This window comes from Colletotrichum gloeosporioides (genome assembly GCF_011800055.1).
Source record: "Colletotrichum gloeosporioides strain Lc1 chromosome Unknown consensus_16, whole genome shotgun sequence".
Lineage (NCBI taxonomy): Eukaryota > Fungi > Ascomycota > Sordariomycetes > Glomerellales > Glomerellaceae > Colletotrichum > Colletotrichum gloeosporioides.
The window spans coordinates 489,551-512,069 of NW_025544661.1; the positions used below are offsets into that span (position 1 = coordinate 489,551).

Below are 22,519 nucleotides of genomic sequence, written 5' to 3' on the forward strand. Positions count from 1 at the left end.
CGCCAAACACCCAGATGAGCATATACACAATCGCGACAACGAGAATCCTCGCACCGAAGCGCGTGCGTCCTATCCTCATGAGTCGAGACACCACTCCCGGGCATCTTCCGTAAGCACACACAAACCAGACTGATAAGAGACACCAACACAAGGCAAGTCAATCAGGATCCCCGGGAGATTCCTTATCAGCCAGCCAGAAACCGCATCAAGGTAGCGATAGCGTTCGGCCCGATACCACCACCACCTCCAATGTGCCTCCTCCTACCACACCATCCAATGTCTCCCATCACCTTATCCCATCCCTTTCCCATCATCCTCACATTTCTTTCTCAGAAAACATTGATGGCTTCCCTTCACGATCCTCAGCGCTGAACTTGAGCAGCAAATGTCCATCCGTCTGCGTCACCGCTAAAGATAACGCACCCCTGGCACCTCCGCCCCATTATGCCGATCAAAAGCCGAGGTTCCCCATCTCTCTCCAATTTCCACATAAGCGACGCGTCCTTCGGCCACTGCCGATGACACAAACCGTGCGGCCGCACAGAATCAGCGCCTCATACACGTACTATGTAAACTCTTCCAGAAGCCTTCTAGAATGCATCCTTCGTGCGAGAGAGCTTATATCGGCCTCACTTCATTTCCACCTCCTTTCTCCATCATCCATCATGATATCTCTTTGCAATATTTATCATGCAGTGGCGGTCAGCGTTGTTCTCAGGGGCTTCGACTGGTCCATCACATGCATGCCACTGCCATCGTCGCCGGGGCCACCCGACAAGTCCAGAACAAAGTGGGCTCTGTTTCCCGAATGCCGACTGTGAATCGTGTCTGCTCCATTTTGACTACGTACTAGGTGCTACCTGCTAGCACCGCCTGTCTTTTGATAAAAGTCTCACCGCGCCGAATCCTCCGTCAAGACTTGTCCCGTGCCTGTTGAAAATCGAATGCTCCCTTTTGAGCCCCTCTCTAAGTCCTGTCCGGGACTATTCATACCTGCGTCAACCCCCAAAACGCCTTGCAAAGACCCGCCAAATGACCAACCCAACATGTAGACAGCCAGAATGCCGTCTCGCCAACACACCTATCGTCTACTGTGCCAGGTCACTTTCCAAGAACCTGCTTCTCCATTTCGTCATCCACTAGTTTCCTCTGCTTAAGGATCTTCACCAGCTCCGTCATGGTCACTGGCCGCGTCAGAAAGAGATCCATGCCGCTAGCAAAGCCCTCCTGTCGCGCGCTGGCCGACCCTAAGCTGGTAATGGCGATGACCACCGCAGGCGGAAGGTGATGAGCTCTTTCGAACTTTCGAATCCGCCTTGTAGCCTCAAGCCCGTCCATGACAGGCATCGTAATGTCTAAAATCCACCGTCAGCGGACCCTCCTCGTGTTGACGCATCACCTGTCAACATACCTATGAGAATGCAGCAGAATCTGTTAGGCTGCGCAGTGTAGGCTTGTAGGGCTTCCAGCCCATTTGTTGCTGTAGTATGTTTCTTATTCAGTTTCTTCATATATGCTGATAGAATCTGAGACTGTTAGTATGGTGCAATGCGCTTTGTTTCAACGGACACAAACTTTAAGATTGATCGGATTGTCATCCACGAGAAGGAACTCTTGTGGCTGGTTTATGGTCCTAGCCATTGACGAAGACGCAAGCACAGGAGGTGTAGCAGTGCCAGGTGTTGATGCTGGGGATGCGGTTGATGCGACGCCAGCGGCCTTCGCGGCGGGGCGGAAGGGGAGTTTCAGTGTGAACTCTGGATCAGGTTGGGCAATCCAGTTGTCGAGCGGCGATTGCGTGATGATTTCATCTGGAGTCGTAGCCATTCTAACGCTTTTGATGCTCTCAGATTGGGCCCTCTTACGCCCTGGGGACAGTTCTGACCTCATCGCGCTGTTCGGCGTGAGAGGGCCAGACATGGCATCCGGACCCGCAGCCACAAGCTTTACGGCCTGTCGCTGCTGCCATCGATCAAGAGCACAGGCAAGGGCCTTCGCGACTTTTCGTGGTCCGGTGCTGATTCTGTTAGCAATGAACGTATTCTGTGATCCACATTACTTACGGCTGTGCGATGAACTCCATCACGGTCTGCTGACGGGACCGCCTGTACGAGGTCGCCAGCTTTTGAGCCGACTCGGCATTGGCGCAAACGACGACTAGTGGAGGTTCATTGCCCCTGCTGTGAGACACGTCAAACTTCCGGAATGCTTCTTCACTACAAAGTGTGAGGTCCGCAGGAGCAGAGGCAGCTCCTGTACTGTCGTCCGTGATGCTAACGTCCAGCCACTTGAGCGGGAGACTCTCGACCGGGAGATCGTGGCCCCCGGCACGAAGCTCTTCTGAGCTATCAAGACCTCGACTGAACCCGCGGACAGAAAGTCTCCTGCCGGCCAGGGAGCTCAAGTCCGCTGAAAACTTACGCCCGCGGCTAGCCGCCTTGCGTGAAAGCACGAGTGGCATTGACACGGTCATGCTAGTTCCATGGCCAAGTTGACTCTTGACGCTGATCGTGCCGCCGAGTGTTGCAACGATTTGCCGTACCAGACTCAACCCAAGACCCGTGCCCGGAGCCAAGGCATCCTCTTGAGAGAAGGGGGTAAAGAGCTTGTTGCGTAGGAAATCCTCGCTGATGCCCTTACCGGAGTCTGTTACGGTAAGAACAACCATGGATGCTGACCTCGCCGACTTATGAACCACCTCTTCTTGTCTGAGTTGGACCTTGATGAAGCCACTCGATGTGTATTTAAGAGCGTTACCGAATAGGTTCATGATAATCCGTCTGAGTGCGCCGGGCTGAGAATGGAAGACCCACGAAAAGTTCGGATCAATGTCGACGAGAATTTTGACGTCCTTCAAGTTGGCAGGCTGAGTCTCCGAAGGCTTTCTTTTGTGGCCGAGACCCTCGCTGGAAGCAATGGCGTCCAACTTCTCTTGAGCAGGTGTAGGCGGCCCGGAAGCAGTACCGTGGCGTGCCAACTGAGAAGCAACCATATGCTGGAAGCTGTGGCCGATGAAGACACTCTCAATGACCTCTTCGACAAGCAAGTCAAGGTGTACGTCGGAGACCAATGTCATCATGCCTGACTCGATGGAAGCTGATGCCTCCGGGCGCAACCCGCGTCCCGGTCCGTTGTTACGTCTCTGAGACCTAGAGGCTCGCAGGTAGGTGTTGACTTTGCTGTAATCAAGCAACTGCATCATGTTAGCAAGCGGCATGCTGAGAGGTCTATTCATGGAAGACTTACGTGATCAATTGTGTCGAGCAGGGTTTTGCCCGAGATTTCAATGGTGTGGATAACGTCCACTTGGAATGCATCAAGCTGAGTATCGTGAAGCAGCTCCGCTGCAGCAACAACACCGTGAAGCGGTGATCTGAGCTCATGGCTGAGTGATCCAAGGATATCTGTCTTTGCCTTCTCCGCAATGATGGCGTCTAGACGAATAATCTCTGCCATTGTAACCATACCAAATGCACGCAAGTACGGCAAGTCGGCATCCGCGGTGAGAATGCGAGACGCGCTTTTGCTCCAGACGAACCCTCCAGCATAGCAGCGCTCTTTCGAAGGATCCCACAACGGTACTACTGCCACACTTCTTGCCCCAGGGAACATGTCTACAATCGTTTTCGCCTCGTTCCGTCGTGTAAAGTACGAGTGCGCCGCTCGAGTCTCAGGTCGGGTTAACTGCTCATTATCCTCTGTCGGAGTAAGGTCCGTGTCGTCACCTTCAGAATCAACATGGTTCCATTGTCCCATCTCATCGAAGCTGAAGACCTTGCCGTTGGGGTACCTTCGCAATAATTTCTTAAGGAACCGTTCTCGCAAGGTCTTCCGGCCGAACTGAGGGATCTCGCCGCTATTCATGACACTTTCCACCGTGGAAGATCTGCCGAAACACTTGCACCATCTGTCGTTGGCGTCCTCAGATCTCTCGGACATGCTGTCGTCACTACTGGAAAAGCGAGTGTCCGCGACTTCACTCGCCCTACGAGGACCACTAACGAGACCGCCGAATGACACAATACTTGCGTCGAGAAAGAGTGCTCCATCTACTTCCAAAGACTTTCGGATCACGTTGGCGGCCCGTGAGAAGATCTTGATGGTTTCCGTCAACCGAGGATCCGGGGGCGCAGAGCTTGATGTTGTGGTAGCTATGGTCGCGGTCGATGCGGTGGTCTCGACAGAATCACTTGAGTCGATTTTGGAAGGGGAGGCGGCTGGGTCTCGACTGATTGGGTTGATGTTCGGTCGGATGGCCTCGACGGGTCCAGATTTCGGCGATGGCGGCTCGACCTCCGGCGGCGACGTCGCGGGGGTGTCGAACCCATTTGATGAAGATCTCGGCGACGGGGGTTTGGTGGTTGGCGGGGTCTCCTCTTTGCCTCCAATGAAATCACCCAGGCCATAGACCATGCGTTCGCTGCGACGATAGCTCTCGTTCACCCTCCTCGACTCCAAATAATCCATCACCGTCTGGGAAATTTCTCTCATGAATTGCACGGAATCGGCATCCAGCCCAGCCCTTGGGCGGTCATCGAAAATGCAGTAGACGCCAATGTTGATGCCTTTCGGGGAGCGAATCGGAACACCTGCGTAGAAGCGGTTATACGGAGCCGCGTCGATGTATGGGCGGTTACAGAAGCGCCGGTCAGCGCCAAGGTCTGGGACTACGGCCACAGGCAGTTCGTCGTCACTGGTCACGGGGCCGCCGGCCTGCACCTCCTCACGAGTTGCCCCGACGAGAACATGTTCGCAAATTCCAAAGGCGCGCGGGATGGCCGTCCCGCAAAGCCACAGGTGGTTTACTGATGGGTATTTTGCGTTCGCGGTCAAAGGCACGGATCTGGTGGCCTCGGCGACAATGTATTGGTGCTGGCGGTCGAAGAGGGAGATGAGGGCGCGGGAGGCGTTCAGTCGCAGGGCTCCCAGCTGCGCAAAGGCAGTGAGGCCTGTGTCGGGCGACGACGAGAGAGCCGAGAACGGGATCGGGTGGTCGGGGCTGTTGAAGACGGCACTGGGAATGTGGAAAGAATCATATCTAGAGACGCAACGCTTGTCAGTAAAGCGCTTCTCGTCCAGAGCTATGGCAGCAAGTGGTTGCGTACTTGAACGTCTCCCACTCACGGGCGCCTTCAGATATCTTGTTCATGCTTCATTCAGGGTCGTATGAGGTTTGCGATGAAGCTCGTCTTGCCCATGGTCTGACGATGGGATCTGGGAGGCGGCAGGAGCAACAATGGGGAGGTTTTGTTCTCAGTGTTGTCGTCACAGGTTGTCCAGGGCCAGGTCAAGGAGGAGGAGCAACGACAGCAGCACGCAGGCAAGCATCTGAGGTGAGGCGGAGGGCATGACTGAAATGCCGCTCCTGCCCGCTGTGGTGGAACAAGGATCCCGGAAGCCGGGATGGGCGCTGTTCGAGACGGTTGGGGGGGCAGGACCTGGTCGGGCCAGTGGCCAATGTGTCTAGCAAAGTGCGAGTGAGAGTGCAGCACCCGCAAAGCACTGAGCAGCAGCAAAAGGCAGGCAAGACATGGAGGTGGTCTTGGTCTTGCAGCTCGCCTAAGGTGCGTTAGTGCGGCCATGGTTGCAGGGCAGCAGGCGGGCAGAAGGCAGATGGATCATGGAACGGCATGGGCCAAGCCAGCGGCTATCCTTGCCCTGGATGGGAAACCGGTTCTTCGGGCAGGATGGCATCCACCGGCGTCGGTCCATGGACCATATCGACTTCGCCATGGTATGGGCCGTCCAAGGTACCTGCCTAGGTATCCAACCATCAGAATTGCCCCTCCTTTTTCCCATGATCCCATCCACCGTCGATGCGCTGCGCGGGAGGAGGACGGCGTGCGTGACCTGGGTGTGTGTTGGTTTGGGCCATTGAGCCTGTCGTTTGCCTTCGTTTTGCGTGTCCCGGGGTGTCCCTCGGAGATTCTGAGATGCGCTAGGCTTTAGTGGCCGTCGAAGAAAGTGTGCGGCTTGTCTCTTTGCAGCCCAAGCCTGATGTTTTGGCGACAGATGAGCCGGACTCCGCAGGGCAGGCCAAAAGAAAAGGTGAGCAGAGTTCAGATGCCCAACCGCTGCAACCTCTGGCGGCACGCCGCAAGTGTGGCCACTAAGGACTGTTTGAGTGTGTGTTCCGGTCAGGCGGCGTTCTGCATAGTGCAGAGGCTGGACGAGGCCGATGGTTTCTTGGGACCAAGGTTTAGGGGTCTGGAGGCGCTCTAGCGCAGCCACACATGTTCTGGAAGGCAGAGACTTGTAGCGTGTTTCGCGGCCTGAAGACGACAAACGAACAGAGGCAGAGGCTAAAACAGTCGAGTTGGATGGTGGTGGGATGGCACAGATGGTTCTTGGGGGGTGTCTGTGGTGGTGGTGTGGCGGCTGGAGGAGGCAGACACAGACACAGACACGCAGACCCCGGCCAATCAACCTTTTGCAAAGTGTGATTTGTGACTTGGGCAGCGAGATCCGAGGCCGATTTCGATGGCGAGAAGAAGTGATCAGCGAACTCAGGTAACGTAGGGCAAAGCTTCGTGGGTTCTGAAGAGCGGCCAGACTCTTTCGCTGTGGGCGGTGGACCATGGGTGATGGACCTTGGTATGGGGATCATGGATCTGCCTCTGGCTCGGTGTAACAGTATCCGCAGGCAGCGCGAGGGTTGGATGGCGTTGTGGTGTGAGTTGAGGTATCTGTACACTGAGTGCCGGTGTCGTGTGGGCATCATGAGCGAAGGATGGATGCCGCAGTGCCAATCCAATGGTCACCGGCCGCCCATCACTGGTTGAACGGTCACCGCCTCGCCATTGTCGGCACTGTCATCCTCCACCTGACGACTTGATCGCGATGAACCCATCGCGTTCCTTGGAGCGACGACCTTGGTTGATGATGATTGATGAAAGTCTGACGATGCACCGACGGCAGACTCGCGGCTGAAGGCAGCGCAACGGCCAACCAGAAGGGTGCGACGGTGACGGGACTGGCTCCGGGATCCCTGAAATGGACCCCCACCATCTGTACGCCCTGGTGGTTAGCCCTTGGTTGGTGTGCCCCTGGTTAGCCCCCAATGTAGCGCCCCTTGTTGATGAACGGCCGGCTGGTGGAAAGGAGAGAAAAAAGCTGGCATCGATGCAAATCGGAGATGCCGGGAATGCAGCTGATCGATGAGCTTAGGAATGGAAGATTTCGAGGAATGCCGTGACGGGCAGGAAGGAATGGAATTGCTGCTCAGTCGATGCTGCAACCGCAGGCAGGCGCCATTCTTTGCTCTTTCCTGAGCCCCATCAGCTGTTGGCAGGGCGGGCAAGCGCAACCATCAAACAGGCAGGATCCCTCTGGGGTGCACCTTCCGCGGCGCAATGACTGCGGCAAGAGCAACGCCAGCAACAGCAAGAGCAACTGCATCTCTCAACACGGCAACCACTGAATGGGGAGTCACGGACAGGCAGTACTTGTTACAATCACAGCAACAGCAATAGCAGCAGCGACAGCAACAGCAGGTGCACTGCAAATGCAGCACTCCCTCCACAGTGCGGCTGCGAAAGTCAATGTCCAAGGGAAGGATCAGCCCCTCAAAACTGGCTATTGGAAACTTGGAATCTGATAAATTGCAGCAGCGGGAAGCTGGGAAGCAGCAGGGCAATTGACTCGTCGTGACCCGCTCTTTCCCTCTTCTCGACATTGTGGAGTCGCTCTTCCCTGTGAACTCTGACAGGCCCCGCAAATATGCTGTAATCCCGTACCGTGACTCTACAGTGTCTGCACATGGCCTCTCACGTGCGGCCAATAGAGATCCGGCAAAGACTACTGAAGGGAAGGACCGCCAGGTACGTACCCGTTTCGGGACAGGTTGCTTCCTGCTGCAGGTCCAAATGTCCCCATTTTTCCCGGTACGTACCCCATGCGCCTTCCAAGTTCCGATTGCAGCTCTGACACGCACTTCATTTCGACCGCAACCTCATGATCCTCCATCACCACTTCTCACCACTCACTGACCAACTCCTGACGGCGGCATTATGTCCTCTGCTATTGCATGAGCCACGCGCCCGTTTGTCTCCCTCATCGCTAACACGCAGCTCGACATCTTGGACCCCTTTTCTTCAGCGGCCTCCTCCCGTCCCGTCGCCGTCGCCGTTAGTTAGGTTGTCATCCAGTCTCTATTCATCCATCCACCCACTTAATGCGAGACTTGGACAAGAGGGGTCCAAGGGGTCCAAAGCGCGCATTCGTTTCTGGTCCATTTCTCCGTGGATGGTAACACTTTCATCTCTTCACAACCAAGAGTTTATGAATAGCAGCAATTCATCATCAGTCGAGTCACTTTCGCCCATTCTTTTCGGTGCCACATTCATGCAACACCCAAAAAAAAATGAGACGAAAATACGTCCCGCCCGCCTTCAGCCCAAACCATCGTCATCTCATCTCATCTTTACCCTCGCCAACCCGCTCCCTCGATGTTGTTCTCTTGCCAACGCCTTTGTTGCTGTGCTTCACATCGTCACCATCAGCAGACCAGCAGACCGTTGCAGCCTGTTTGGGGGCCCAACTCGGAGCAATGAGCATCGCCTGAGGACCCTTCCTGGACCCTGATTCAGCCCCTTGCCCGTCCCTCATCCCTGCGGCGAGCATCCCGTCGAATGGCACCGTACCTCGCCCTGGACGACCACCCCCGGCCTCCTCACTACGTAAGACCCCGAAGACCCCGATCGCTCCCCCGGGGCGGCCATGCCACCCGCATCGAGCCTTGAATGCGACATCGACCCGACGGCTCGCCCGGGGTTCAACCTACCACCGCCGATCACCACCACACTGCGCACAGTAAATCCGAAGCCGTTTCTTTATCGCTAGAACCTTCTAGCAGGCGGTAATCACGATGCTTGGCATTGTTGCTGGGTGATTGCTCTCACATGCGCGAATGAGGAGCCAGGTTTCAAGATCCGGCCAACGAGTCTGGAAATCAAGTTCGGAAATCAGGCTTCGGAAATCTCACCTCACGACGTAATTACGACTCAGACACCGCCCATCTGCATGACAGCGAATTTCTGTTCTCAAGCACCTGGGGAGAGCAGGCCCTCATGAGCCTCATGGAAATTGGATGCCGCGACATGCCGAGGCATACAACAATACTTTGCAGTATTACGGATAACACAACTGGATGTGTGCAACCAGCTGCTTGTCTGAATCCCATCTATCCTACGCACCATCAACAAGCTTCATCCCCCCAATGACGCCCTCGAACCCGCCCCCTCCAACCGTCGCCAGGGGAGCTTCCACCGCAATCGGCTGCCACACAAACCGCGCCCCGTTCCATCCCATGATCGTCAAGAACTCCATCCTATCCCCTCCAACGTCCAAAAATGTCTGCCTCCCCTGCCCGACGAGCTTTGCCTCCGTCCACTCCCCCACGGGGAACGTGTAGTTCAGCGCGTACGTGCTCTCCCCCGAGAACAGCATGACCGCATCCACCGTCCCGTTGCCGAACCACAGCCCGCTGTCTCCACCGCTGAAGATGGCGCCCTTGGCCGCGCTGGTGGGCTTGATCGAGAACGAGAGCGTGTAATTCCGTCCCTTCTGCGTGAGCGGAGTCGTGATGCTGCACGACGGCTTCAACACAGCGCCCTCGTCACTCATCGCACACGACGATTTCGCATGGTACCCGTTGCCCGATAGATCCTGCACCGTGCTGCCGTTGCTCTTAGTGAATTCATATTCCACAATCGTGTCTCCCACACTCGGAATCCTCCTATCAAGATTCTGCCCCGGCGCAGCAGGCTGCAACTTCGCGAACAACCCCGCGTACGCCTCCTCCGCCACCTCCCCTCCCCACTGCTTGTCCGCCAGCGCCGGCAGCCCGTCCCTCCACTGGTAATACGCCTCCGTCACCGTCGTCGCGTTCGGCCCGAAGTCGTTCCACTGCGGCGCCACATGTCCCAGCAGCGCCGCGCTGTCCCGCGCCGCGTTGTTCGTCGCGTTCTCCCGGTCGAACACGTTCGGCGCGAACGCGCTCCCGTCGGGCGACCCGTGGAAGATGAAGTCCAGGCTCAGCTCGTGGCCGTACCACTCGGACCACTTGCCGACGGTGTAGATGTAGTCGCCCGAGTTGAGCACCGCGTAGCCGTTGTTCACAAAGTCCCAGAGCGGGTTGGCTTCGAAGTTGGCCCAGTGCTGGATCGAGACGGAATTGTTCACGTCGCCGCCTGACGAGGGGGAGAAGGTGCCCCAGATGCGCACCTTTTTGCCCGAGGTGGTTGTGATGTAGTCGTTCATCGAGTCCACGAAGCGGGTGTACTCGCCCACCAGCGCCCTGCCCCTCATCAGCGCCATCCTCAGATCACAGGTTCACGGGTTGACTTACTCCTCGCTCAAAGTCGGGTCAACGTACTCATCCGCCCCAATACTCACCGTCTTCGTATGAAACCACGGCAGAAACACCCCCCAAATATCCTGCATAACCGGAATCGTCTCAGGGTTCGACACATTCAACAGACTCAGATCGCTGCTCAGCCCCAGACTCTCCCGCCACTGCGAGATCACCAGCGCGTGCCCCGGGGCCTCGATCTCGGGCAAAATCGTGACGCCCCGCGCGGCGCATTTTGCCTGGACGTCGTCGAAGACCTCGCGCGTGTAGGACTCGTTGGCGCGCTTGTTGAGCCCTGCCAGGGCCGGGTCGTCGGAGAGCAGGCGGAAGGCGGCGTAGAGGGAGAGCTGGCGCTCGCGGGAGTAGATTGCGACGTTGTTGTAGAGGTTGTCGGAGAGGTGCAGCTGGAAGGTGTTTTGTTTGAAGAAGGACATGTAGGCACACATTTCGATCAGGAAGGAGGGCGGGTAGTAGTGCCGGGCGATGTCGAGCTAGGGGCGTGTTAGCATTCTGGTTGATGGTTTGGTGATGAGTGAAGGGGGGGATGAGGAAGGGAAGAAGTGGTAGGGAGGTATGAGATGTCAGAGGAAGAGGGATTCAGAACGATTATGAGAGTTAGAGAGGTAGAAGATATAAAGAAGATGATGTAAATAGGGGCAATAGAGACGACAGAGACGACAAGAACAGTAAGAGGCATAGCATAGAGGTAGACAGGAAATAATTGAGACGTCCGCAAACGCCGGCACGAGCAAAAGAACTCATCGGCGCCTCCAACGCCGCAAAAAGCCGAAAAACTCACCATCATCCCGCGCGTCCCCCATCCGGGGCTATCAACCCCATACCCCAGTTCCACCGCCCCGTCCCCGAGGACCATCTGCTGCAGCACCGACCGGGTGCCCCACCACGCCCCGAGCGGGCTCGCGCCGGCGATGCGCACGCCGTCAATGGTCACGTTCAGCGCGTAGCCCTCCGATGTCTCTCTGCCCGCTGCATCCTTGAACTTTGACGCATCCTCGTCGAGGGTGAGGAAGATGGAGCCTTGCTCTGCTGCGGCGCCCGTCGTCACGGGGATGGAGAGGTTGAGCACGGAGGCAAGGTCCTCAGAAAATGTTTCCGCGAAGGCGAGGAGAGTGGGCGGGATGAGGGTCTCGCCTCTTTCGTCGACTGAATCGGCGAATTGCTCGTGAACGATGATTTTGGTGAAGAAGTCGGGGGCCAGGGTGCCGCCGGTGGTGGTGTACGGCACGGTCGGGAGGCCGGGGAGCGAGTCCGCTGCGGCGCGGAGGCCGAGCGTCAGCGCCGAAGCAAGAGTCGTGAACCGCATCGTCACGAGTGATGGATGCAGTGCGCCAATGGCAATGTCTCAGTGACTACACCTGTCAGAATTTGTCTACAGCTAGCTATGCTATATAACCACAAACCTATGGAAATCTCGATCACCAACTGACATCACACGATGGCTTCCCGGCGCGCGGGGTAACCCCCGAATGAGGGGCGAGCCGAAATGAGGAGCTGTGCGATTGTAGAAGGTGACAGCCGCGGATCAACAGGCCGGTTTTTACCCCTCAGAACACAACAACGGGATCGTATCATTGAGCTGTAGTTAGCGTATCTTGCAGTTGTACTTTGCTGTGCAATTGTGATAGCAACGTTGCAATTTGCGTGGCATATCCGATTATCAGTGGCCTTGCTCTTTTTGCCGTGGTGTTCGGGCCGGCTGGGTGGGGTCTGCCGAGCTGCTACTGCGGAGCTCGAGGGGGAGAAGATTGCCGGGGTTTGACGGACGATAAAGCTGGGGTAATTGGCATGTTTGGAACGTTGTAGATGCTGGTTGAATGAATGGGTGATTTGACATGTTATGTTACCCTGGATGTTGGTACTTGTTATCCTGGCCAGATAGACGAACCCGGTGCAAATGCTGATGACGATGATGCACGATTGTTGACCCCGTATGAGAAATCCACGGTCCCGATGCGGCGGTTTGTTCTACAGTCCCACTCATGGAATAGTATCATCTGGTAGGATTACCGCTGCGGGTACCAAAAGATGATAACTTAGAGATCTACGGTTCCGCTCGTAAATAAAGTCAAATTAAGACGGCCACTGGTTGATCCATCCCGCTCTGTCCGTCTGGTTAATCGAGCCATCCACTGAGATGCGGCTCCATGTCTCAAGTAGTGAGGAGATCAGCCAGCCACACCTCCTCAACGTCACCTCGCTGAACTCTCCTTGATGAGTATTTGAATGAAACAGATCAAGCATACTTCCAACGCCCCTCAGCTCTACAGAGTGCTCGAAGTGGCAACTAGCTCTCCACTAATTGAATCATCAGAACCTTTCCTCAATAAGGTACCTACTTTCACTGAGCTCAACATGGCTCAGAAACAGTTCGAAAGTCAGGCCCAAGCCGCTCTTGAGCTACAATCCCAAATCACCACTGCTGTTGGCCGGCTCAATTTCCCCGGCGGGCTTGGTTCTAGCAGTGCCGAGGTCGCCAAAGGGATCAATCAGAAGATTGACGCCAAAGCTTTTCACAAGCATAACCAGTCGGGCATTGTTGAGGCCCACGCTTATTTCGTTGCCACTAAAAGCGATGGCAAGCAAGCATTCGAGCTGAAAGTCATCTGGGGTACTGCATCCCTGCCCCCTTGGTGCTCGCTTGATGATCACATAGTTGGCTAACGGGAAACTGATGCGTAAAGATGCTGACAATCCGCCTGTGGGCAAGACCCAAACGGCGCACTTCGGGTGGGAGATATACCTCGACGGAAAGAGAGTTGCTGGACCGGGACATGTGTTTTTTGCACCAGATGTCATCTTGCCGAACTACCGAAACAACAAAAGAGACCAAGTTGAGGTGGCATCTCTCAGATTGAGCAAGAGCGGCGGTATTGGGACGGGGCAAATGCAGAGCACCACCAACTACTATCGGCTCGAATGAGCAGAAATGTACCGTACACTCCAAGCTCTGCCATAACGATCAACCATTCTGTTGTTACTTAGAGATGGTGGGAAATAATCAAGAATCTGGTGCACCAAGCACCAATAGAATTTCAGCAGATCATTCTTTATTTCCACCATTAGCAACATCTACGTTGTGGATTCTTCGTCAACTTCCATGCCCCCTCCGCAATACAGACATCGTACCGACCTTTCGAAACCTTTCGTTCGAAACACAACCTGGGCTACGCGCGGCAACATGATCCAAAGCACATATCGGGGTCTACCAAGCATTAGACCAGGACATTTGAGTATGTTTCAGAGAACTGGACTTCTTACTCCTTCTGTCTGCTTGCACAGGCGACACAGACTCTACAACAGTGAAGGTAGCTGTGGTAGGCCAGAAGATGACAACCTTTTGATTGCCACTTCTGCGGTGCCTCCGCTATCAGTATATGCCACGAAGTGATTATGCTTCAGGACAGTGTTTGGAACGACACAGAGAAAGACTCACCCTACTGGGGCGGGCGCTGGCTTGAGTGAGTCTGCCACGCGCTTGATCCAACGCATCCACTGCCCTTGTGGGTGTGGTGTCTCCTTTTCTTCTTCACTTGGCCCCTGGGCGATATCTTCACAAAAGATAGCTTGTTGATAAGAAGGAGGACAGGGTTGGTTGCCAACGCTGTCCTGAAGCCTAGGGTGATATGGCGGGCAAGGTGTTCCAGTATCGCGTCGCCCAAAGGTGTCTTCGTTCATATCGATATACTGATCCATTTCAAGCGGCGACCGGGGCCTTCAGCTCTTGTGATCAAGAAGTATCTTACTGCAACGGGTCATGCGTAGTCCCGGTGCCTTCTTATTTAACATGCTTACACAAACGGTGTGACTGCGTCGGCCAAATGACATCGCCGAGTGCGCAATTGGCTTCCAGCGTAGTTTCGCCGAAGCTATGATGGCAAAAATTATTTCCCCGACTTTTTTGCTCGTATCAAAGTTTCTATCCACAATCGTGTTCACGCAATTTCAATCGAATGACAACAGTCCTCGAGCCTTTCCGGCGCTAGCTTCATACCTTTTCACAAAATGCTTTGTACATGAGATGGCAGACAAAACGTTTCAGAAATGCCTGTTTGATAGACCTGGCCCAACTCTGTTGCAGTTAAGAGGAACAGTGGAGAGACCTTGGCATGATCTCTGACAACCTGACGCCATCTCTGAAGTAATTCTCTGGCTCGCACGCCAGTTTCAGCACTGGGGGCCTGAACAAGTAACAACATGAAGAAATTGGAGGCCACTACTAAACTGAATTTGGACCCTGTGCGAGATGTTAGCTTGGAACAAGCACTTTATGATTTAGATCGTTAGAACTCACACGAGTACCAAAAGAGGCTGAAGTCGCTTGAAGTAAGATAGAGAGTAAACTTAACCATCGTTTCCGCCCAGGTCTGCGCCGCTTGGTGAAGCTCCTTGATCGTTGCACTCGAGTCTGGAGCGCCGTCCTCTAGTTGCAACTCCAACTCTGGAAAGTCGGAGAAATTCCAGCTCAGGTCCTCAAACAGAAACCCCGTATCTGGAAAGGTCTGGGGCTCGGCGTCGACATCGATGATCTGCGGCGGAGGGGCAGATCGGACTGTGGGACGAAGGAGGGCTCGCCACGTATACGCTACCAAGGAAAGGTATGCGAGTGAGATGCAAGCAGGGTACGAATCCTGATTGTCGTCCAGTGAGATTCTTGACTCAGGAAATGTCTCTGGTATCGAGACGGAGGCCCGCCATTGATGTAAGGCATCGAAGATCGGCCGCGCAGCTTGAATAGAATCTGGCAGGTTCTCCGCCAATTTCTGGCAGGACTTCAAAGAGCTGGTTTTATGTCAGTTTTTTCAGTTCAACTGAAGGGCAGTCGACCTACTATAAGTCCGTCTGTAGTTTCTCTGCGATCAGTGATAGTCTGGCCAGGTCCCGAAATGCAGACGCCTTCGAAGTATCCATCTCGTTCCATGGTAAAAAGTCGAAGTTGACGAGCTCGCCGACATCCCATTCATCGTTCCGAATGTAAGGAGGCCGTCCTGTATGGAGAGAGAGGAATTTGTCTTGTATAAAGACTGCCCACCACAATCTTCGGCGGAGTCTCTTCTCCTGAGCAGGAAAACCCATCATACGACACTCCAAATGTAGGCCTAGATTATGTGCTAGTCCCACAACTGTTCCCATGAATGGCCAAATAGACGCCGTATCCGTTACAGCAGACTGCCGCGGACTCTCATGGTTCCGATGAAGATACAAGATTGCAGCTTGAAGAACATGCAGATGGGGCTTGCAAATTTCCTCTTGCATGCTTGCATAACAAATCTCCCAGACTTCGTCCAGGTTGATGTGGTCACAAGTCAAAAGGGCTACCAAATGATCGTCTTGGTGGGCGAACGGGATAGCCGAGCCATATAAAGCGGCCAAAAGATGCGTCGGTGTTTCTGTTAGGATGTCTGCCTGAGGGAGGGCATCCTGCGATGCCAAACCCATTGTCGTCCGAGAAACTATGGGAAGCATCTTGAAGACATACTTGTGAAATCTTGACGAGCACAAACAGGGTTAATGATGGACCGGAGTTGAAGATATGATGTATCAAACTCACAGACGAACAAGCCGAGCCCCTGCGGACTGCGGCACCAAACAGTCTAGTCGCCTCCGCAACTCTATGGCCTTTAATCCGGCGTTTGAACTTTGGTATAGAGCGTCTGTACTGAGCAGAAAATGCACCGGAATCTTGTCCGCCGTCGGCACGCCACCAGCATTTCGGACATGCAACTTGTGGAAGCTCCGCAAGCCCAGTTCATCGAACCGAAAGTGACGAAGCAGCCAGGGATCTGACCCTGAAGAGCTTCCGAGGAGCATAGCACTATGACCGTCCATATTATCAAGACTCTGAGAGATCTGAGTCGTAGGCCGGTCAGGCTGTCCACCAGCGGAAGGGGAAACATCAGCGGTCTGACTGAACGCGATGAAAGGCTGGTTCTGAGCAGAAGCAGCAGCCTCACCGACTGCAATTGCAGCACTCGGCAGGTCGTCCACCGCATCAGTCACATCTCGTACAGAGGAAGAAGCGCGATCCAGTTGTCTTGGCGATGAGTTCTGTCTCGCGCTGTGCTTCTGAGCCAGTGATCGCTTATGGGGTCTTCCAACGTATGTGCATTCGACATCACTTTGTTGACACCTTCGACACGGTGGCTCGCCCTCTGTCTGGCATTTCAGCTTCATCTCTCGGCAACGGTCGCATGGCCGATGCCGTTTTTGCGACCGGTAAGGTCGTGTGGTTTCGGCGGCTAGGCTCGTGGTCCTCGGCGTTGGAGGCATTGGGAGCGGTCAAATGATGCACAGCGATGCTACTAAGGTGCAAAGACCAGACTGCTTTGGTTCTGGAGATTTCGGCGAATGCTGGTTATGAAGCAGCGTTGGTGGTGTTGTTGGAATTTGCCGGAATGATGTCAAGTTCGGCGAAATGAGGGGAAGAAGCACGCGCTGCTACGGCGAAAATTGGACGTCGGCCAAACCGATTCGGCGAACTCTCCAGTGGCCGAAACGCTATGTGAAAGGAAGCCGATTCGCCCATTTAGTTGGAAGAGTGATGTATATGTCAAATTAAATATACGGATCTCTTGCAGCTAGGTCTCTATTCTCTCTCGCCGACCTTAAGTTCCGCGCATTTGTCTAAAGCAATAATATTAAAAGCCCACAAATCTCCAGCTTTGATCTTTGGTTGCTTATCAACTGCATCTGCATCATGCACATCTATTCAATTACACGGCTACTGCAAAACGAAAAGATGAAGGTTAGTGTCACTCAATCCCGCATAATACATATCTCAACGTCGACTGATGAGAAAACAGTCTAGCCATTCCCAAAAGGGTGCCGAGCCGAAATGCACTCAAGCACAGAATCAAACCAGGTCAGAAGCTCTCACCTCAGACCTCGAGCTTACTGATGACTCCCTAGAGGAGGTCTATCCGGAAGGCGGCGTAGCTGCATATTTGGTTGTTCTTGGAAGTTTCTGTGCCATCATGGGCGGCCTAGGCCTCATGAACAGCATTGGAATCTACCAATCTTGGATTTCAACCCACCAACTTCATGACGTCGATGAAGGAAAGCTTGCCTGGATATTCGGCCTCTTCAATTTCATGGTCTTCTTCTGTGGCATACAGATTGGCCCTGTTTTTGATGTTCACGGACCAACATGGCTCATGGCTGCAAGCATTGTGCTGTACGTGGCAGTCTTTGTCTCCATTGGTTTCTGTGAGGAGTACTGGCATTTCCTGGTTGTCATTGGTCTTGTTGCGGGCTCGGCGACGTCCATCATATTTGTCGTGCCTGTTGCGACGGTGGGGCAGTACTTTCAAGTCAAGCGCGGAGCAGCAACTGGTCTGGCCATGGCCGGGGGCAGTCTTGGAGGCGTCATGTTCCCCCTCATATTCGACAGCTTGAGCGAGATGATCGGGTTTGCGTGGACAACTCGTTCGATGGGGCTGATGACCATTGTTCTTTTGATGATTGGCTGCCTTCTCGTACGCCCGCGAGTATCTTTCCGCGATACCCTGCCATTGAACAAAAGTATCTTGCCAGACTTTCGCATCTTGCTACAACACAATGTGCTCTTGATGACCATAGGAGTCTTTTTCATCGAGTGGGGATTCTTCATTGGACTGGAGTATGTTGCGTCATACTCCCTTGTTCACGGCATTGGCAAGAGGCTGTCATATCTCATGATTGTGTTTCTCAATGCCGGTTCCGTTCCAGGCAGGTGGTTGCCTGGATTTGTCGCCGACAGGTTCGGCCGGATGAACACTATGATCGCAACAAACGTACTCTGCATTATCGCCATCTTGGGCATATGGTTGCCAGCCAGTGGCAGTGTTGCAGCCGTCATAGTCTTCTGTGTTGCCTTTGGCTTTGCAAGTGGAAGCAACATCAGCCTGGTACCTGTTTGCGTGGGCGAATATTGTTCCACTCAAGATTATGGGCGATATTATTCCACTGTGTACACTGTCGTTAGTCTTGGGTGAGTTATTTCCTCTGTAAGAGTTTGATGAGCTGGGTGGCTGATACTTACAGGGCATTGACTGGTGTGCCTATAGCTGGAGCAATTCTTGAGAAATCGCACGGTTCCTATTCTGGACTAATAATCTTCGCTGGGGTCTCGTATGTTGCTGGAACTGCTTGCTTCGTTGGGCTCGTTGTTTTGCACCGACAGTCCTCTTGAAATCACATGTTCTGGCGTCAGCCAACACATCGTCTGGAAGCGGGCTGCAATGATGGATAGATCGTCCTCTTATTACTTTATCCGAAGACTGGCCGTTCGCTCATGCACCAGTTTCAACATCGAGAACAAACTAACCAACAAAATGAGGAGACTGGAGTTTGAAGATCACTTAGAAGTTGTAGGTAGACACGGTATTGCTTGATGACAGTCCACAACAACACAATTACTAAATTGGAAAAGTCTTTTGAAAAGGCGGGTGAAGCAAATCCCAGCAGCATTTCTGCCCGAGACTACGCAGCCTGACGTTCTTTTTAGACTAAAGAATCCAGGAGGTGCACATTTATGCGCCTATTTTCCTGCCTCCTAGTTTACTCACCAAGTAACCAGAATCGGGCCTCGGCCGTTGATATAGACATCACTACCAAGCCGACAACAGCGACATGATAGTCTAGATTTGCTATTAGATTACCAGCGCGTGGTTGGCAACCACGGATCACAATATCGATATTAGCACTGTCTATATAAGCTCTTCTGAGACCTGCTGTATCCACGGACCACACTCGCTGTTAGGGATGTCTTTGAAATCGCACTGCCCTACAGCCTCCTCGACGCCCAACTCGAGCATTTGGTTGATCCATGCAGGTATGGTTTCCATGTCTGGCGTCTGCTGTCTTGGCATCTTACTGAGAAGTTGGGTTAGGGTTTGAGCTCCTACCTGAGCCATATTGCTCACTTCCGCAAGCATTCGCAGACGTGCAAGCGCGTCATCAACCGCGCGCAAGCATTGGTCCCGAGATACGCGAGCCTTCCCAGTCCCGAGAGGATCTATCCTGAGCGTGGTGAGAGGGCCATCCTCACTCTTGCCCGGAAAGTCGATATCCGTACAGAGGCCGACAAGCAGAACGGCAGCTTCAAATGTTGGAAAGATGATGCCCACGAACCGTGTGTGGCAGCCGCCTAGTATGGTGTGCAACTTAGAGACGCTTTCCAGCACCCTCAATGCTGCCACGGCCAGAGCCCTTCTCTGACACGATAGAAGAACTCGCTTGTATACGGGAAGCCTATTGAGGCAGGCTGGGTTCTGAAGCAGTACCGGGCGAAAGTTGCAGCAGAGCGACTCGAAAATGGTGGTATGCAGGTTTTGCCTCTGCAGAGGCAGCATAGGTAGACGCTCGTCCCATTGCGTGCTGGAGTCCAGAGCGAAGGCCGGCGGCAAAGTTGCGAGAAATCCGTTGCAAAACTTCTCGTATGTTGCTTCGGCCACGGTCGCGTCATACTCTCGCCTTGGTAAGAAGTCTCTCCAAAAGGACGCCAGACGGGCTTGGATCAAACGTTCTGAGAACTCTTCAGGGGCGTCGGCGTCGTCGACATTTGGACTGAGGTGCATCCGTGGAAGGTTTTCGTCGGTCAAACCCGAGGGCAAAAAAGGGGACATGTCAAGTTGTCTCGAGAAAAGGCTGAGTAAACGTTAGCTATGAGTCATCAAATATGAGCCGTCGAGGTAAGCGTGGTACCTATCCCATATGAAAAGGTTGCAGTACACCCTGCGACGCATTTCCTTGTCTAACTCATTCATTCCCGTAATTGTTGCCGCAGGCCTTCGATCAAGTCCAATTCTGTGTGCGACTCGAACCGCGTCGCCAAACGCTTCCCAAAACATCTTATTTCGCCCTTCGCACTGGTACCGTAATCCCGAAAAGAGCAGATGCTGCACGCGTAGAAGAGAACCCTTCCCGTCGAGTCGAATGCAGATTGCAGTAAGCTTGTCGGCGACATCGTTGATTGAGTCCCGAATGTCCGTCAGGGACATGCCTCTGATCTTATCGATGGTGTAAGACGGCGAGGGGAGAAACTGCAAAGCGTGAGAACACATCCTCAGGAGTAGCACTGCGAACTCGACGTCAAGTGTTGATGACGGTCGTTCCGAGTTCCACCATACTTGGTACTGTGCCAAGAACCAAGGTGGGTGCACAAGTTGTTCCATCCTACGAGAGGCAATTGTTAGTCGGGTTTCCAGGTTGTCACTAGCTGGCAGCGCCGCGATACGAACCAGTGGATTTCCATCACATAGTATTGCACGAGAAAGTCAAGAATCTGACGATCGGGCATTCTTTCTGTTTGATCTTCAACTTCCTCCAACGACTCTAGAGGGATAGGCGCGCATTGTCTGTCTCGGATTTGGTGATTTCTCAGCCCTAACTATGTGCAGCTGTCAGAAATGATATATCACGAATGGTGGAAGAGCCAAGAAAATCGCGGGTAGCTTAAGCATGTGATGAGAGAAGGGAGTGAAGTGCACTGACCCCGCAGACCACAGCCATAGTATTAGACTCGCTTTCCTCAAAATATCCAAACACTTCGGCTATCGAATCAGCCACGTCGATCCTACTCTCCTGGTCTGTGATACTCTGAGCAGAACCGCTGCTACAGTTCTGTTGAATGCGGGTGTCGTGTGCTGTAGGAACATCTTCGTTTTGGCGAGCCTCCGTTTGAACTGGTGAAATGTTGGCTTGCAATGCCTGCGAGTTGTAGTAAGCGCACTCCTCGGGTCGCCTGCGCCGAGCGCAATGATTGCATGGATAACGACGATTGCACTACGCGGGCCCACGAGTTAGGACTGATGAACGATGTCTCACTCCAGGAGGTTGTGGGCAAATCTCCAGACCTTCTGCTTCCTAGTATAACACGGAATACAAGATGACACAACACGCTTTCGGCCAGACTTTTGCATGTCCGATGTTTCTGGCTCGGATCTAGAAGCAATGCGGAAAGCATCCATCTGATTTGACTTTCATCTAGTTTCCTGGGCGAAGACCAGAGCTGTAATACGGCAAAAGTGATGGAGGGTTTTATCATCAGCTTATCCATCGAGCCTTGTGGTCGGCGACTGGCCAGATAGAGCCCGGAACAAACTGTTGGAGACAATGATGAGAGCTTGTATTATTCTTCAGCTGCCTTGCAACACTCAAAGTTCCTCTGTGCAGCTTACATACATGCCTGTCATACCAGCATGCGAAGTATTTTGTCTCAAGGCTCGCTGGGCGAATTCGTCTTTATGTCTTGACATGAGGTTATTCTCAATTAGTAAAGTGTATCATCGCGCCCACAATAGCCACTTCTCCCCCTACCCCCTAATCCTGATGGACTAGGGTCTTTTAGCTTTATGGCGGAACTAATGCGGCAATTCTCCGGGCCCGGTCCGTCGTCAAACTAGGATCTAGCCGACCTTCGTTCCACATGCCGTGCTGCATCGGTTCGATTACGCAGCCGTCTCTTGCAGGAATGGCGCGGGCGTCGAGGGACTTCCGTCAAGGGTTGCCGTGGGGGATGATAAGCGAACTCGATTGCCCCGGTAAGTAGACGAGTCCCCCGGACTTAACGGACAGGCATGCAGCAATCCTTGGATGTTTGTGACTGTAGTGTTTCGGCCCTGATGGCGTCAAATAATTCATCGCTGAGTTTCATCAATCATTGGTCACGACGTTCCTTTCATCACGAATATCCGTCGTGGGTAGATGAGTTAGGGGTGAAGGGTGACAATCATACGAGAGCGGTCTTGCAGCAAGCCTCATTGAAGCACACTTTCATGACTCACGTATCCCAGCTGTAAGCATTCAATATGCCTCCTCATCAGTCCCAGTTGCTGACTCGCATATCTGTCTTGCGCGTTCCGATGGTGCTACGTGACGGTCTAGGGTCTTCATATGGTCGGCCGATATTTTTCGCCCGAAAATCATCGGCTTAGGTACGGCACCTTAACATTAGCTTGCGACTGTGACAACACCGCGATGTATTGCTTGTCCATCTAAAGATCAGGAGCACTTACCGCTCAATATTGCGATGAAGTCTAGAGAATACGAAAGGGACACATGCTGGGTCTTCCTCATGGTGTTGTCGCCTGAATAGATAAAGCCAAGCTCTCAGATCTTCACTTTGCATCAATAGACGCTATGAACCATATCTTTCTTTGTAGTTTGTGC

General features: G+C 53.6%; 6 protein-coding genes across 6 annotated transcripts; 2 read left to right on the plus strand and 4 right to left on the minus strand.

The window, feature by feature from the left end:
- Positions 1–1,101: 1,101 nt before the first annotated feature.
- On the minus strand, positions 1,102–5,149 carry GCG54_00012879 (Hybrid signal transduction protein dokA; the record flags this gene model as incomplete). Its single annotated transcript, XM_045412746.1, has 6 exons — positions 1,102–1,355; positions 1,412–1,532; positions 1,576–2,023; positions 2,064–3,193; positions 3,247–5,081; positions 5,125–5,149. The coding sequence occupies 6 exons, from the start codon at positions 5,147–5,149 to the stop codon at positions 1,102–1,104; spliced, it is 3,813 nt and encodes a 1,270-aa protein (XP_045268752.1).
- Positions 5,150–9,186: 4,037 nt separating this feature from the next.
- On the minus strand, positions 9,187–11,675 carry GCG54_00012880 (Beta-hexosaminidase; the record flags this gene model as incomplete). Its single annotated transcript, XM_045412747.1, has 3 exons — positions 9,187–10,297; positions 10,349–10,842; positions 11,151–11,675. 3 exons carry the CDS (start codon positions 11,673–11,675, stop codon positions 9,187–9,189), a joined length of 2,130 nt encoding a protein of 709 aa, XP_045268753.1.
- A 1,049-nt stretch (positions 11,676–12,724) lies between these two features.
- On the plus strand, positions 12,725–13,292 carry GCG54_00012881 (uncharacterized protein; the record flags this gene model as incomplete). Its single annotated transcript, XM_045412748.1, has 2 exons — positions 12,725–12,980; positions 13,054–13,292. 2 exons carry the CDS (start codon positions 12,725–12,727, stop codon positions 13,290–13,292), a joined length of 495 nt encoding a protein of 164 aa, XP_045268754.1.
- A 1,075-nt stretch (positions 13,293–14,367) lies between these two features.
- Positions 14,368–16,639, minus strand: GCG54_00012882 (putative transcriptional regulatory protein; the record flags this gene model as incomplete). Its single annotated transcript, XM_045412749.1, has 4 exons — positions 14,368–14,606; positions 14,664–15,151; positions 15,201–15,857; positions 15,921–16,639. 4 exons carry the CDS (start codon positions 16,637–16,639, stop codon positions 14,368–14,370), a joined length of 2,103 nt encoding a protein of 700 aa, XP_045268755.1.
- A 427-nt stretch (positions 16,640–17,066) lies between these two features.
- Positions 17,067–18,539, plus strand: GCG54_00012883 (Riboflavin transporter MCH5; the record flags this gene model as incomplete). The annotated part of the gene is made up of 3 exons (XM_045412750.1): positions 17,067–17,114; positions 17,173–18,338; positions 18,392–18,539. 3 exons carry the CDS (start codon positions 17,067–17,069, stop codon positions 18,537–18,539), a joined length of 1,362 nt encoding a protein of 453 aa, XP_045268756.1.
- Positions 18,540–19,056: 517 nt separating this feature from the next.
- GCG54_00012884 (putative transcription factor sol4) lies at positions 19,057–21,270 on the minus strand (the record flags this gene model as incomplete). The annotated part of the gene is made up of 5 exons (XM_045412751.1): positions 19,057–19,996; positions 20,054–20,524; positions 20,590–20,738; positions 20,843–21,133; positions 21,205–21,270. 5 exons carry the CDS (start codon positions 21,268–21,270, stop codon positions 19,057–19,059), a joined length of 1,917 nt encoding a protein of 638 aa, XP_045268757.1.
- Positions 21,271–22,519: the final 1,249 nt, after the last annotated feature.